Source organism: Pelecanus crispus, chromosome 7 (genome assembly GCF_030463565.1).
Source record: "Pelecanus crispus isolate bPelCri1 chromosome 7, bPelCri1.pri, whole genome shotgun sequence".
In the NCBI taxonomy this organism is placed as follows: domain Eukaryota; kingdom Metazoa; phylum Chordata; class Aves; order Pelecaniformes; family Pelecanidae; genus Pelecanus; species Pelecanus crispus.
The window spans coordinates 356,177-370,139 of NC_134649.1; the positions used below are offsets into that span (position 1 = coordinate 356,177).

General features: G+C 51.3%; 1 protein-coding gene across 1 annotated transcript; it reads left to right on the forward strand.

The window, feature by feature from the left end:
• Positions 1-3,145: 3,145 nt before the first annotated feature.
• On the forward strand, positions 3,146-11,462 carry PDIA3 (protein disulfide isomerase family A member 3). Its single transcript, XM_075713866.1, has 13 exons — positions 3,146-3,309; positions 3,457-3,535; positions 4,466-4,583; positions 5,022-5,129; positions 6,067-6,196; positions 6,674-6,790; positions 6,933-7,058; positions 7,596-7,778; positions 8,313-8,421; positions 9,317-9,445; positions 10,184-10,263; positions 10,802-10,859; positions 11,146-11,462. Exons 1-13 carry the CDS (start codon positions 3,146-3,148, stop codon positions 11,263-11,265), a joined length of 1,521 nt encoding a protein of 506 aa, XP_075569981.1. The 3' UTR covers positions 11,266-11,462.
• The last annotated feature ends 2,501 nt before the right edge of the window (positions 11,463-13,963 follow it).

Here is a 13,963-nt window from a genome sequence, read left to right on the forward strand (position 1 = left end):
GCTCAGCCCAGGCAGATCCTGGAGCAGCGGCGGGGTCAGGCGGGCTCTGTGCAGCGCGGAGAGCCTGTTCCTGCTCACCACCGTCGATCATCAGGATAAGGGTGTTCAGGATGATCAGGAAGAAGATGCTTTTTATGTACACAGTGGCTGAGTTTTGTCATTGAGAAAAACACAGGACACTACTTATTGCCTGTCAAACTCCATGGGCAGATGCACTTGCAAAGGGGACTCAGAGGTGCACTGTGGACACGCTGCTCCATGGACCGTGGGTTTCAGGACAAGCTTGGTCCTCGTCTTGGTACACTGGCAGCAGAGTTCTGCCTTTGACAAGTGATACCTAAAGCACTGGAAAAGCTGTGAAGTGGCCACCATGAAAAGCTGTTGGGGAACAGCTGCCCACCTGAGAAAGAAGTCCCAGGAGAGCTTGGGACCCAGTGATTCAGCCCTTCTGCACTAATTTGTTCTTATAGTCCCTGCTCAGCCTGCCCTGGACAAAGACTGTCCAGGCTGCCGGTACGCGGAGCCCATGTCCTGGCAGAAAGCCAGTCTGATCCACCCGGTTCCCAGAGCTCAGCCTCCGCCGTGCCTGGAGGCAGCCTGTGTTCCGTGGCTGGTGCTGCTGCTGCTGCTGTGTGGCAGATGCTCCCGCAAGCCTGCTGTCATCAGGCTGCCTGTGGAGGATACAGTGCAGGAACTGGGATACCGACAGGAGAAGGAAAGGCCAGCAGCCCATGTGGACCTTGATGGGGCTGTACAGGCATTCTTCTGGTCTTGCTGCGACTGATGTTGAAACAGACCTGCTGGTGATGGCCAGTGAGCATCACCTTCCTCTGCTTCCAGGGATCTGTGTAGAGATCAAGCAACTCCTGAGAGACTCTGCCTTCTCCTCTGCCCAGCAGGGGTAGGAAGCCATGCAGCTGGAGGGCACTGAAGAAGACCTGGCCAGGCAGCACCCTCCAGACAGAAGCAGATGGGTCGCTGCAGCATGAAGAGGGAAAAAGCCAGCTTTGCTGGACAATTTAGGAGGCTGTGCTCCAATTCTCTTAGCAGGGTATCGACGCTGAGCTAGCACAAGCAACGATACCCAGCTAGGATCAGGCTGGGCTGTGAACGTGCCTTAAATCTAGTCATGTATGGCCTCAGCGGCTGCCCTAGAATGACACAGCAGGACCTGGGAGTCCAGATGCCCCTGTCCCATCCAAGGCACTCTTCCCCAGCTATCTTGTTCACCCTGCTCTGTGTGCAGGCTCAGCCAAGCCTGTGACTGGCTGCTAAGCTGAGATGTGCAGGAATGTTAAAAGCTTCTTTTCTGCAGTGGTACCAACAGCAAAGGATGCTGAAGCACAGACTGGGAGAGTATTTTGGAAGCGGACACTACTGCATCCTGCATACGTACACTCCAGCTCCTGTTTGCCAAATTACCAGATGCAGGAGAATAGCCGTGCCACCTCCTCCTGGTCTAGATGAGACCTGAGCAGAGAACGGGCACAGCTGCAAAAAACCTTCAGGCTGGGCTGACTTACCGTCCTGCAGCAACCCAAGCAGAGCTGTGGGAAGGGATGGATTTTATTCTGTCTTTTTATTCTTCTTTTCTTAACCTTCCTAAACTTTTGCTAGCCTGGTCTGGTTTTGGATCCTAGAGTAGCAATTTCTCTAAGGCAAAAAAAGCCCCAGGTGATTATTTTGTCTCTGTAACAGGGAAGCTCAGTTTTTTTTCATTCCTGCAGTTTGAAGTTCTATCTCTAGAGTCTTTTCCCACTCCTGGGGGTGTTTGAGGAACTGTAATTCCTCCTGTGCTTTTGGAGAAAGCATGTGGTAGCATGAATTTGGAACTGCTGTATGCGTTCCCACAAACGAGATTGTTAGCAGTGGTCAGATTTATGCGGCTCTTAAATTGTATTCCTCGTAGGGGACCAGCACAGGACCGCAGTGCTACCAGGGTGTGGTGGCAGCGATGTGGGAGCAGGGTGTGCCTGCACAGAGCTGGCCGGTGACGCCGCACACTTCAGCAGATACTCCGAACAGCGAAGAGAGTATTTCTGACCACACAGCCAAGCAGCGAAAGCTGCAAGTGCAGACTGACATGATGCAGTGGGGAAGACCCGATCCCGGGTTTGGCTCGGAGCACACGAGTGCTGGAAGCCAGGGGAATGCTGGTCTCCTCCGTAATGCAGGAGCGGTGCTCCCGTGGGATGCTGTGGCTCGGTGTTCACGGGTGGGTGTGCAAGTGGAGCTGCGGCGCGGCCCGCAGCCCTCGCCGGCCCGCGTGCTGGGTGCTGCTCAGCTGGACACCATCCCGTGGTGCTCTGGGCTGAAACAAGGCCCTCAACATAGAATCCTAGAATAGTTTAGGTTGGAAAAGACCTTTAAGATCATCCAGTCCAACCATTAACCTACACTACCAAGTCTACTCTAACCAATCAAGGGTAGACTAGACTAAAACTAGACATAGACTAAGACTAGACTAGACTAGACATCACGGCCTTGTGTTCCGCACAGGCTAGCGGTGTGCTTTGCAGACACGCCGGCCGCGGCAGGGTTTTCAACAAACACGCAGTGATGAAATGAATGGAATCCCTTTCCCTTGGAGACCACAGCCATTCCCACAGCGTGCGGCTCCCGGGGAGGCTGCGCCTCCAGCCGCGGCACCCAGGCCCGGCAGGGGCAGGCCCCGCGCCCGGCGGGACTCGGGGCTGGACGCTGGGACGGGGCCGGGCGGCGGGAGGGAGCCCGGGGCTACGCCGCGGCTCGGGGACGGGGCCGAGCCCTGAGCGCGGGGCAGCCCAGCACGGTCGGGTCGGGCCGGGCCGGGCCGGGCCGGGCCGGGCCGGGCCGAGCCGGGAGCGATCGTCGCAGGGCCCAGCCGCGGCCCGGGGGGGCCCGAGGAGCCCGGTCCCGCCGCATCCCGAGCGCCGCCGGCCGGGGCAGCGAGAGGCGGGGTCGCCGCTGCTGGCCCCGCCCACCGCGGTCGGCAGCCCATTGGCCGGGGCTGGCGTGACACGCCGCACGGCGCCCAACGGAGAGCTGCCACACGGCAGATCCGGCCGGGGAGGCGGGACTTCCGGCCTGCGGCCCCCGGCGCCTGTTCAGCCGCCGCCGCCGCCGAGGAGGGAGCCCCGCGCCGCGCCGCCCCGCTCCGCTCGCCATGTCCGTGCCTCGGCCGCGGCCGCTGCCCGCCGCGCTGCTGCTGCTCCCGCTCCTCGCCCTCGCCGCCCGCGCCTCCGACGTGGTGGAGCTCAGCGATGCCGACTTCGAGAGCGGCCTGGCCGAGCGCCCGGGGCTGGTGCTCGTGGAGTTCTTCGCGCCCTGGTGAGGGGCCGCCTGGGGCGGGCGGGAGCGGCGGAGCGGGGCCCTGCGGGGCGGGGGGGGCAGGGGCAGGCAGGGCCCGGGGCGGGGAAGGGGCAGGGGCAGGGCCGGTGCGCTGCGGGCCGGCCTGACCCACCTCCGTCCTCCCAGGTGCGGGCACTGCAAGCGGCTGGCGCCGGAGTACGAATCGGCAGCGACCAGGCTGAAGGGGATCGTGCCGCTCGTGAAGGTGAGGATTTGCTGCACCAGCTCTTCCCGGGGGCGGTTCTGTCCCGGGGGCGGCTTACGGATAGACTTTGGTCAAATAAAAGCTTTGCTGTTGCAGTCCGCTAACAACGCCTGCCCGTGCGCGCATCGGGCCTTTTCGAGGCTCTTTAGAGCTCTGACGGGCTTCGTCTCCTTGAAGATTTAGACGCCAGGGAATGATCTGGAAGCTGAACCCTGCGAGGGCTGCTGCCACTCACATGGTGTGCAGAGCTTAAAATGGGTGTGTACTAGTGCGGAAAAGAGGGCTCACCCGAACTGGGAGGAAGAAGCCTTCTTTGAGCTGCGTAACGTAGCCTGAGAACTAGCGTAGTACTGTACTTCGTGGTGTTGTCCCTTGACTTACAAAGTAAGGCTTGCCGTGCAAGAGCTTTCTTTTCCACCAGAAAACTTGTATGGTTTTCTCAAATCAGGGTCTTCCTCTTCCTTTCTGGGAAATGGCATGGACTCTTGACACCATGGCCTCCTTGTCACTTCAGGCCAGCCTGTTTTCTTCAGGCATTGTAGGAACTTTAGGACTGATAAAGTGCTGAGAACAGTTGATTCCTGTTAAGCCTGTCATGGATTACAAGAATCTACCCTTTCTAGTATTTTTCTGTGTGTAGTCTGGCCAAACTTGGAACTACTTAATCTTTCCAATATTTCCTCAAATATTTTTCTGGGCCTGTCGTTACACCCATGCTACCTCCTTACCTAGTCTTGACTGTCCAGCTTTTGGTCTTGTAGATGCTTTGCAGATCCTTATGCTTTTTGTGAAGGGAATCCAGCCTTGGTTAAAGACACCCGAGAGCTTTCAGACCCTCTAGACTGTGATAATGTGGGCAATGGCAAAGCCACTTTCTTTTGTGTGTATAGGTCGCTGAGTCACCGAGTAGCAATGTGCTTCTTCCTTTAGGTTGACTGTACAGCAAACTCAAACACCTGTAATAAGTATGGAGTCAGTGGATATCCCACCTTAAAGATTTTTCGAGATGGAGAAGAGGCGGGAACCTATGACGGGCCCAGGACAGCAGGTGAGAGCTCGTCAGCAAGCATCTGGCTTGCTGACATGGTGCTGGAAGGCAGACCCACGTATAATAGACTTGTGTCAGGGATGTTACAGGTGTTGAGGGATACAAAGAAGGTTCCCACCTACGCACACACGTCCCCTTGCCCTTTCCAGAACACTTTGTGCTGGCAGAGCCCTGGATGTTTAGTATCCCTTAAAGCTCTCTTAAAGGTGAAGGTTTCCACGTTATCTTTAACCTCTAGTACTCTTGATGTGCAGTATCTGGAAAATGCCAGAAAGTTCCTGTGTGAAGTTGGTGATAGCACTCCTTCAATTCACATCATATTTATTGTATGGGAGAGGTGTAAGGATTCTGCAGAAAGAACTTTTGTTTTGGGAAGCTTGAAAAATGTTGTGTGGAACTTTGTCTTGATCCCTTTAATCATTTAACTTTTCTTTAAAGATGGGATTGTCAGTCATCTCAAGAAACAGGCGGGACCTGCTTCGGTGGCTCTCAATTCTCTGGCCGATTTCGAGAAATTCATTGGTGATAAAGATGCTTCTGTAGTGGGTGAGTAGATGCAGTACAGCACTGAAATGAGTGGACGCTTGGCTCTGGGCGGTGTCTTGGGGAATATACTGTGAAAGGATAAGAGGCGGTATCACAAGCTGTAGCAAGAGAAATTCCAGATGGACGCGAGCAAAAAAATTTTTCATAATGAGAACGATAAAGCAGTGGGGTGTGTGCCCAGAGGGATTTCGAAACATTCAGTCTGGAAAATTTTCAAAACTCAGTCGGACAAAGCTCTCAGCAACCTGATCTGACTTTGAAGCTGGTCCTGCTTTGAGCAGGAGGTTGGACTCAATGACCTCTGGGGATTCTTTCCAACCTTTTTTCCTTTTCTTCCTCCCTGCCCCTGTGATTCTTTAACTGTCTGTCAGACCTCCTGGCACCATAGCGTATATTTTTTAAAGTTTGTTGCTCTTTTGGCTGGCTGACAACAGTTATCTTTGGATTGCTAGAAAGTACATCTGGGTGCTATCTCGTGACACTGGTAGGCTGTCAACTTTGTATGATTTGATCATGGCTTACAAGTGGTAATAGCAGTTTTCCTTTGCGCAGATTGGGTGCCATCTTACAAGTGTAACTCGATGAGTATTGATCAGCATTCCCAAACTTACTTGTATTAAGTACCACTGGCAGTTGTTATCACTAGTAATGTCACATGGCTACAAATGGATATCTTAGTGCTCAGAGGACAGCTGCCTTTGCCCAGCTTAGTCGTTCAGCCAAGAGTCTTGAGTAACTTTCTGCTGGTGGAAGGGAGGGAATGTAGAAAGGTTCCCATAAAAACGGGAGAGAAGCTGTCAAAGATGAAGGCCAGAACATGCATTGGAGGACTTAATTCAGAAGTGATCTTTCAGTGCACTGTAGAGATAAATGATGAGGGCTGCACAGTGACTGCTGCTGAATTGGTTTGGGGTCACCATCTGTCTTTCTGCTGCAGGCTTCTTCAGAGATGCATCTGGTGATGCTTATTCAGAATTCATGAAAGCTGCCAACAACCTAAGAGATAACTACCGTTTTGCACATACCAGTGAGGACCAATTGGTGCAGAAGTATGAGGAAGATGGAGAGTAAGTTGTTTAACACAAGGTTTTCTTGTTACTGAGACAATCTGGAACAAATTCATGGATTCTAGTTGTTATCTGGATTCCCTTTCTGAACATAGTTTAAGGTCTTGTTTCTTCCCCAACTGCCAGTGGCATTTCTTTTTTTTTAATCTCTTTGGAACTGAGATAAAAAGGTACAAATGGTTGCAGGCTCTGGAGGGTTAGTGTCTGCCTCTGGATGGGAAGTATCTCAACAGAGGTGTGTTGCTTGTTATGGTGGGGTCTTCTTTTGTTTCTCATTGTGGCCTGTCTGAATAATGGAGAAGGGTCTGACAGGTAGATCTAATACAGTAGTGCCACCAAGAAACTAGATAGTCTTGTTGAAAATATGAACGGTGAATGGGGCTAGTCACTGGAGATTGGGTTCTTGCCTCATCTAGCTGCCATCCTTGGAAGCCCAGGGATACTTTAAACTAATTCATGATGCCCGCTTCCCCTCAGGGGTATAGTCTTATTCCGTCCTCCACGCCTGACAAACAAGTTTGAGGACGGCTCTGTCAAGTACACAGAAGACAAAATCACCAGTGGGAAGATCAAGAAATTTATTCAGGAGAACATGTGAGTTCCTTAGGTCTTATTGATTACCAGCATTTAATGTTCTTGGATGGGAAACAAGGGTGTGCTGCATCAGGCCCATTCCTGGGAGGTGATGGGTTCTGAGCAGTGAAGGTGAGGCAGCTAACATCTGTCTCATTGATAGCTTTGGCATCTGTCCACACATGACTGAAGACAACAAAGACTTGATCCAAGGAAAGGACTTGTTGGTGGCATACTATGATGTGGACTATGAGAAGAACGCAAAGGGCTCCAACTACTGGCGCAACAGGTACGCAGCGGTGGGGGGTTAATCAGCTTCTCTCGCTTGTTCCCTGCATCTGTGCTGTGCTCAGTTGACAGAGTTTCTCCTGTTGTTCATATGTGAATTCTTCCCTCCCAGAAAGCTTCCAGCTGAGTTTCTGATTGGAAGTATTGGGGTGGCTGCTACCTGCAGAGCCCAAAGCATGCAATGCGTATCCTTTGAAACCCCACCTGCTTGCTTTTGGATCTGTAGTCCTTAGACCTTCAGCACAAACTTCCTTACTGGTGTTGTGTGGGATTCTGTCCTTTCTCCAGTGCCTGCGACCCTCGTGACCATGCTGATGGGTGGAGGATGAGCGCACACAACATTTGCACAGGCCTCATTCACAACAGACACAAGCTTACTCCTGCTTCTCAACACCGCTTCTATAGGACTTGCCTATACAGAACGCATCCCACCGCTGAATTCCTTGTCCACTATGCAGTTCAGATTGAAGGGTGTTAAATCATGTGGAAGATAATGTTCCAAGGAATCATGCTTTGTGTTTTTTGTTTTTTCCCTCAGAGTTATGATGGTTGCAAAGAAGTTCTTAGATGCTGGTCACAAACTGTCTTTTGCTGTTGCTAGTCGGAAAACATTTGGCCATGAGCTTTCAGAGTTTGGTCTAGACAGCAGCGTGGGTGAGGCTCCGGTTGTTGCCATCAGAACCGCTAAAGGCGATAAATACGTCATGCAGGAAGAATTCTCGTAAGTTTTCGAACTTAGCAGTGTTACCTCTCACTTGATGGACTTTGGTCTGGGGGTCTCTGACCAGATCATACCTTCTTAGCTTGGAGAAAACAGGACAGCTGGATGTTCCAGCTGGAAGAAATGATTGCTGGGTCAAAATGGCTCCTACTGGTGTGTTTTCCTGCCCTCTAGAGAGCTGGCAGCCCCTCCTGTTTTACAAAGGTAGATAATTTAATTCAAGAGATTTAAGTATCTGGTTAGGAACATGCATTAAAGGGCACAGGAAGGAGTCGTAGCTTTCTTTTTCAAAAAAGAAACAAGTGCTGGAAGGCCTAAAACTTAGAATGGGATGTGCATCCAGCCTCCCATCAAAACTCTTGAGGGCATCTTTGCACTTGTTCTGGGGTCTTCTGAGCCAGCCGCAGACTGGTGCTCTGGGAGATGCAGGTGGCATCTGTTCTGTGGGTGGAAGGAGCTTAAATCAGCCTTGAAGGCTTTCCCCTCTCATCCTGTATGTACGATGATGGCTGTAAAACATCACTTTACTTTCAGCCGTGATGGAAAGGCTCTGGAGAGATTCCTGCAAGATTACTTCGATGGAAACTTGAAAAAGTATCTGAAATCAGAGCCTGTCCCTGAAAGCAATGATGGCCCTGTGAAGGTGAGTGCTGTATCAAGCGTAGCAGCAGCTCCTACCAGTGGATGACGAAACACTGTTCAGCAGCAGCTTCTAGTCATATGCCAGTGTGCCGTGCTGCGTTGTGGCATCTTGAGAAGCCTCTGCTGTGATAGATGGAAGAAGAATTCACTCCCTTGTTGTATTGCAGTTTTCTGAGCCAAGGGAGAAATGCAGCTTGCGGTTTTGATTCCATTTTGTTCTCTCAGCGTAGTAACCACTGCCTGGGCGCACTAGTGATGTGCTCTACAAGTGCAGGATCATCCAAATTTACAGGGATTATGCAAAGGCCTGCTGTCTTGGCTTGTGCTCCTTCATGGCATGGCTGTCAAGTTGGTTGTGACTGCCCTATTTCTAAGGAGTTACGTGTTCATCTCATCACTGGGGGTGTGGTATAACTCCTACCTTTCATCCCTCCCAGTAAGTTCTGCCCTGAACGAAAGCGTTCCATGGCCTGACTTTATGATGAGGGCCTTATAAGGGAGTGGAAGTCGCTGCTTGTTTGTGTGTGGATGGGGATGGCCTCAGCCAGTCTTGCTAAACTGATTCCTCAGCCTGGAACTTGCTGGGATTAAAAAGAAATTATTTTGTCCTCCTGTGTCTTCCTTTGTCTTATCCTGTGAGGATAAGAGATGTAAACCTCACTTGCATGTAGTGCTGGTACCTTATGACAGGTTTTTACCTGCAAGTTGAGGATGTCATAGGTTGGTGAAGAATTGTGTGTTTGGTCATTTTGCTGCTTGCTGTGTAGGTGCAGTGTGACTCTTACTGCTTACTGTGGGAGGGCCAGGCTTTCTTGGGCAGAGTGTATGGAGCATGTCATGTTACAGCCTCACTCGTCACTGAGAAAAAACTAACTTGTATGATCAAACATTATCAGGTGGTGGTTGCTGAGAACTTTGATGAAATTGTTAATGCAGAAGACAAAGATGTCCTGATAGAGTTTTATGCACCCTGGTGTGGCCATTGCAAGAATCTGGAGCCCAAATACAAAGAATTGGGGGAGAAGGTAGGTCTGGGACTCTGTTGCAAATGCAAACTAGAATTTTGCAGCACTAAACAATCTTGCAGGTTCTGTCTATCTAGCCTTTATGTTAATGGGGCATAATTTGCCTTCCTGAGGACTATGAGTTTTGGCATCTGCTGTGAATGCAGAAGTGCATTAGCAGGATCTGGAGCACGGTAGCAACCATGCTAGTAGGTTTAGCCTGCACCCTTTGCTGTGGCACATAGATATTCCCCGATTCAATTACTGGCCTCAACTGGCAAAGTTCCTTTTTGGGTCTTTTCCCTCTGCATGATTATAGTCTCCCATCTGGTGAAGGATAACACTGCCCTGCACGCTTTCACGAGTGGAGTAAATAAATCTGTTCTCCCAGATCTGAGCAGCCTTTTGCTGTTTGGCTGTCGGGCATCCCTCCTTCCTGAGCACTGCATATCCTCACAGCTCACTTCCTAGGGTTGAAGGTAAGCAGTTGCTCTGGGGTAAGCATTCTCCAGAAGTTATACCAGACCAATTTGGCCTGTACCACTGGGAGATGTGTGCTGCGTACAGCTGACCGAGGAGGGACTTTGTTTCCTGTGCCCCTGTTGAGGCAGAAGAGAACAGCTCAGGAGAAATTTGCTCACCTTTTAGCATACCATGTGTACTGTCCTCTGACATCACTGTCTTTAGATGATGTTGACCTGTGAGTTCCTGGTATTAACTACTATGGATTGGTTACTAATAAGCTTTTTCTACCAACAGCTCAGCAAAGACCCCAATATCATCATTGCCAAAATGGATGCTACAGCCAATGATGTGCCTTCTCCATATGAAGTCAGAGGGTAGGTCTTACTGTTGTTACACCGTGGTGTCAGTGGATGAGTTCAGGCTTCTGTCTCTCACCAGCAACCACAACAGAAGAGCTGAAAGAGTCTCCCGGGGAGGATGGGCGAGGGCAATTGGCATGCAATTGCTAAGCATTTGCTTAGAGTGAAGAAATCAAGAGTGAAAACAAAGGACATTCATCTGCCTTGCTCCTCTGGGATTCTGGTGTCCTGGCTATGCCTGGAGGCTTGTCTTGCTGAACCCCTTCCTCTGCTTTTGAATCTGCTGTGATTCTGTTCTTGGCAGTGTAAAAACAATGCTGGGCTTTTCTGAAAACAGTTTAGCTAGCAAACTTGGACATAGTTGAGCTCAGCTAACTCTGCAGACATAGCCAGGCTTTTGGAGGCCACACCTGCTGGCTTAAGAGCTGCTGAAGCTGTTACCACATTAAACCAGAGGAATGCAGGGTGCGAGTTCCTTTGGTGAGGGCTAGCCTGCTGGTCTGAAAGAAAACAGAGCACGTTAAGAGCTCGGATGTTTCTTCTCTCTCCCCAGCTTCCCTACCATCTATTTTGCTCCAGCTGGCAAGAAGCATAGTCCAAAGAAGTATGAGGTGAGTCTTTTGCTGCTCTTGCTGCTTTGTAAAGAAGTGAAGTAGCATCCAGGTGTCCAAATAATGCCAAACCTCTCTGGAGTTGCGGGTGGCACTCTGTCCCATTAGTTACCCTGGGAACGCACCCGGTGGTACCGTCTGGGAATGTTCTGTGTGCTGCAGGCCCACGGGGGAGAGCTCTGCTCGCAGTCACTTTGGTCTCCTGCCTGGCACCTGCACTCCCCCTCTAGCGAAGGAGTCCCACAGGGAGCACAGGCACTGCCTTACTGTCTTGTGCTTTCTGCAGGGTGGCAGAGAAGTGAGTGACTTCATTAGCTACTTGAAGCGGGAGGCAACCAACACTCCCGTGCTGCAGGAGGAAGATAAAACCAAGAAATCCAAGAAGAAGGTGAAGGAGGATTTGTAAAGTACCCACTTGCCATCTTGTCAGGATGAGCTCTGTGTGAATTGGGGAAGCACTGGGCAGACTGGGGCCAGTTCTGGGTTGTGGAGAGCCAGTGACTATGTGGGCTGAGGGGACCCAGCTGCTGTATCTAGTTCTGTTTAATTTCCTGACGTCTCTTAGCTGCACTGTTGTGGGGCTCCCCAGACTGGTTTGTTTTGTGGTTTGGGAGGGGGTGGGGGGTAGGGTTATTTTCTAATTTCTTTTGTACATTCGGAGAAGAGACATAATAAAATGACCCCCTTAAGACCAAGCGTCCGTGTCCTATGGAGACCTGTCAGATGTAACGCCAGGATCCTGCTCTTCATAGGCAGCGACTTCCTACTGTGAGCCTAGTTTCCTCCAGTGAGCCTTTAGAAGTCTGTTTCTAGATATTAAGCTCAGCCTTTAGTCTGTTCTCCTTCTTCCTTGGCTGATGCGAATCCTTCCAGAACGTAGCAGCAACTGTCCCAATGTGCTGTGCTTCAGGTGCTATATTTATGCAGATTTTGGGCTTAGGGACTCTGGTCACAAATGCTTTTGCTCTCTGCATTCTGCCTGATAGGGTAGCAGCACTGCCTCGGGGAGTTCAGAGGTATGCAGTACTTAATGTGACTGTTGGATCTAGACAAGTGCAGGCGTACGGAGCAGTCTGGCATAGGGCTTGCTCAGCAGTATACAAACAGCAATAAATTTGCTTTTAAGCTGGTAGAGTAGTAGTCAAGTGTAGGCGAGGAGTGCTACTAACTACCTACTCTACCCAAACACAGGTAGGGCCAGCGCTGAGGGTGTTTCTCACAGCCAGTAGGCTTGTCTGTGGCTTGCGTGTGGTTAAGACCAGTTAATTGTAAGATCATTACTTCTCTTGGTAGAAAGCAGGCTGGTAGCTGTGGCTTTCTTTTCAGGAGAGAGGGGAATAGGATCCTATGCTGCAGTTGGATGGTGTGGGCTGTGACCGACCGTCTCGGGGTACAGGCAGTCCTACCTTCCTTTGGCCCGGAATGTGCTGGCTGGGAAGGAGAGACGGTGGGTGAGGAGAGAGGGGCTGTTGCCCTGGCTCCCCAAGTCTCTCGGGCTGTGTGTGAGCTGAAGTGAGGATCAGCAGACTCTAGGCACTGCTGTGTTGCAGCCGTTACCATGGTAAGAGCCAGCGCTTGCTTTCTCTGTGGATTCTTCCCCCACGGCTCCAAAGGCTGTGTACCAATTATTTATTGGTGCTGGAATTCTCCAGGTACAGTAGATCATATGACGCTTAGCACGCGGTTCTCTGTCTACAACAGCTATGCAGTACAAGAATTTCTTCCCCAGCTACATCAGTATCTTAAACCATGTCTACCTCCTGTACTCTGCTTGCTGGCTATCGGCTGCTCTGTCTCCCAGATCAGACATCAAGGCACCCTGGGGGCGGGGGGAGTACGTGTGTGATGTTGGTCCTTGCACCTCAAGCTGGCCGCACGCCTGCAGCTGGCCGCAGACTTCAGGCGCTAGTGGGAGGAACAGGGGAATACAACAGGCCCTACTTCTGACTGCTGACGACTACCTTCCATAAAACCAAACTGGAGCACTGCTTCCCTAATGGACAGGGTACTGCCCTGCACCAGGCGAGGGAGAGCCAGGGGAAGCTTTTCTGATCCTCGCTTTGCTCCCTACTCTGTGACCTCAGACCCGGTGGCAGCTGGGTGCTAACCACGAATTGCGTTCTTCAGCGGGTTTGGCCCAGAGCCCATTGCCTGGGCAGCATCGGTGCCAGTGCCCGGACCCGCAGGGGTGAAGCAAGCACAGGCTTGGTCAAAGTGGTGAAGCTTTCTGGTGAGAGGGACAAAGGATGTGAGAAAGGGCGTTGTGCTGGAGGCTGCCCAGGTATCCCTTACTGTGTGCTGCAATTAAACTGAAGCTAAAGTGGCTTCAGTTGAGGAGAAACAGACAGCTAAGGAAGGATGCACTGATGGCAGCAGGATATTCCTGAACCTCACCCTCAGGGATCTGCTTCCTCCACCATTTCGGGGATATGTCCTGATAAGCAAGAAAAAAAAAAAATTGCAGCAGCGGTTTGCCTAGGAGCTCTCCCTTCCCTCAAACTCTAGAATCAGGCTTTTGATGTGAGACAGCTTCTGGTGGAGGTATTCACAGCGCTGCTTCTCCTGCTGATAGCTAGGATAAGTCTGAAGGGAAAAAAAATAAAATATATATGGATCAGCTCTGGGAGGGAACCCCGTCCCTGCCATGTGTCCAGCCTCACCTTCTTGAAGTGGCTGTACTCATGCAGAATTGTAGCTTCAAGTGCCTGAAACCCGAAAGAAGTGGGTGAGCAGAACCAGAGCACGGCTGTATTTTGCTATCATGCCCCAGGTCTCCCACTTGCCTTGCGTTCCTCTGTTCCTTGTTTCAATGTCTTCATTTTGGCTCCCAGCTGAATAAATTTCTGGCTCACGTTACCAATGCGAGCATGCAGGTAGCGGTACTCCGTGTAGTCTGCACTAAACACTGCCTCGTAAGCTCTGCACTGCTCTGCTGAGCAGATGGTATGGTATTTCCTGCCGCAACCAGGAGAAGCCTGTTCTCCCTGGGCCTGCAAGACCTCTGCAGCAGAGCAGAGCCCTTGCTCTTGGTGGGGTGGGGGGCTAGCAGTGCTGTGTCCTCCTGCCGAGGCCCTTGGCATGAGGAGCAGCGAGCATGCAAGGCT

What these genes read in the sequence shown, in the direction of transcription:
- PDIA3 (XM_075713866.1), top strand. Translation starts at nt 3,146, where the DNA reads ATGTCCGTGCCTCGGCCGCGGCCGCTGCCCGCCGCGCTGCTGCTGCTC. An exon ending in TCCAACTACTGGCGCAACAG is followed by an intron (nt 7,059 to 7,595) that starts GTACGCAGCGGT and finishes TTTTTCCCTCAG; the next exon opens with AGTTATGATGGTTGCAAAGA. An exon ending in ACAAAGAATTGGGGGAGAAG is followed by an intron (nt 9,446 to 10,183) that starts GTAGGTCTGGGA and finishes TTCTACCAACAG; the next exon opens with CTCAGCAAAGACCCCAATAT.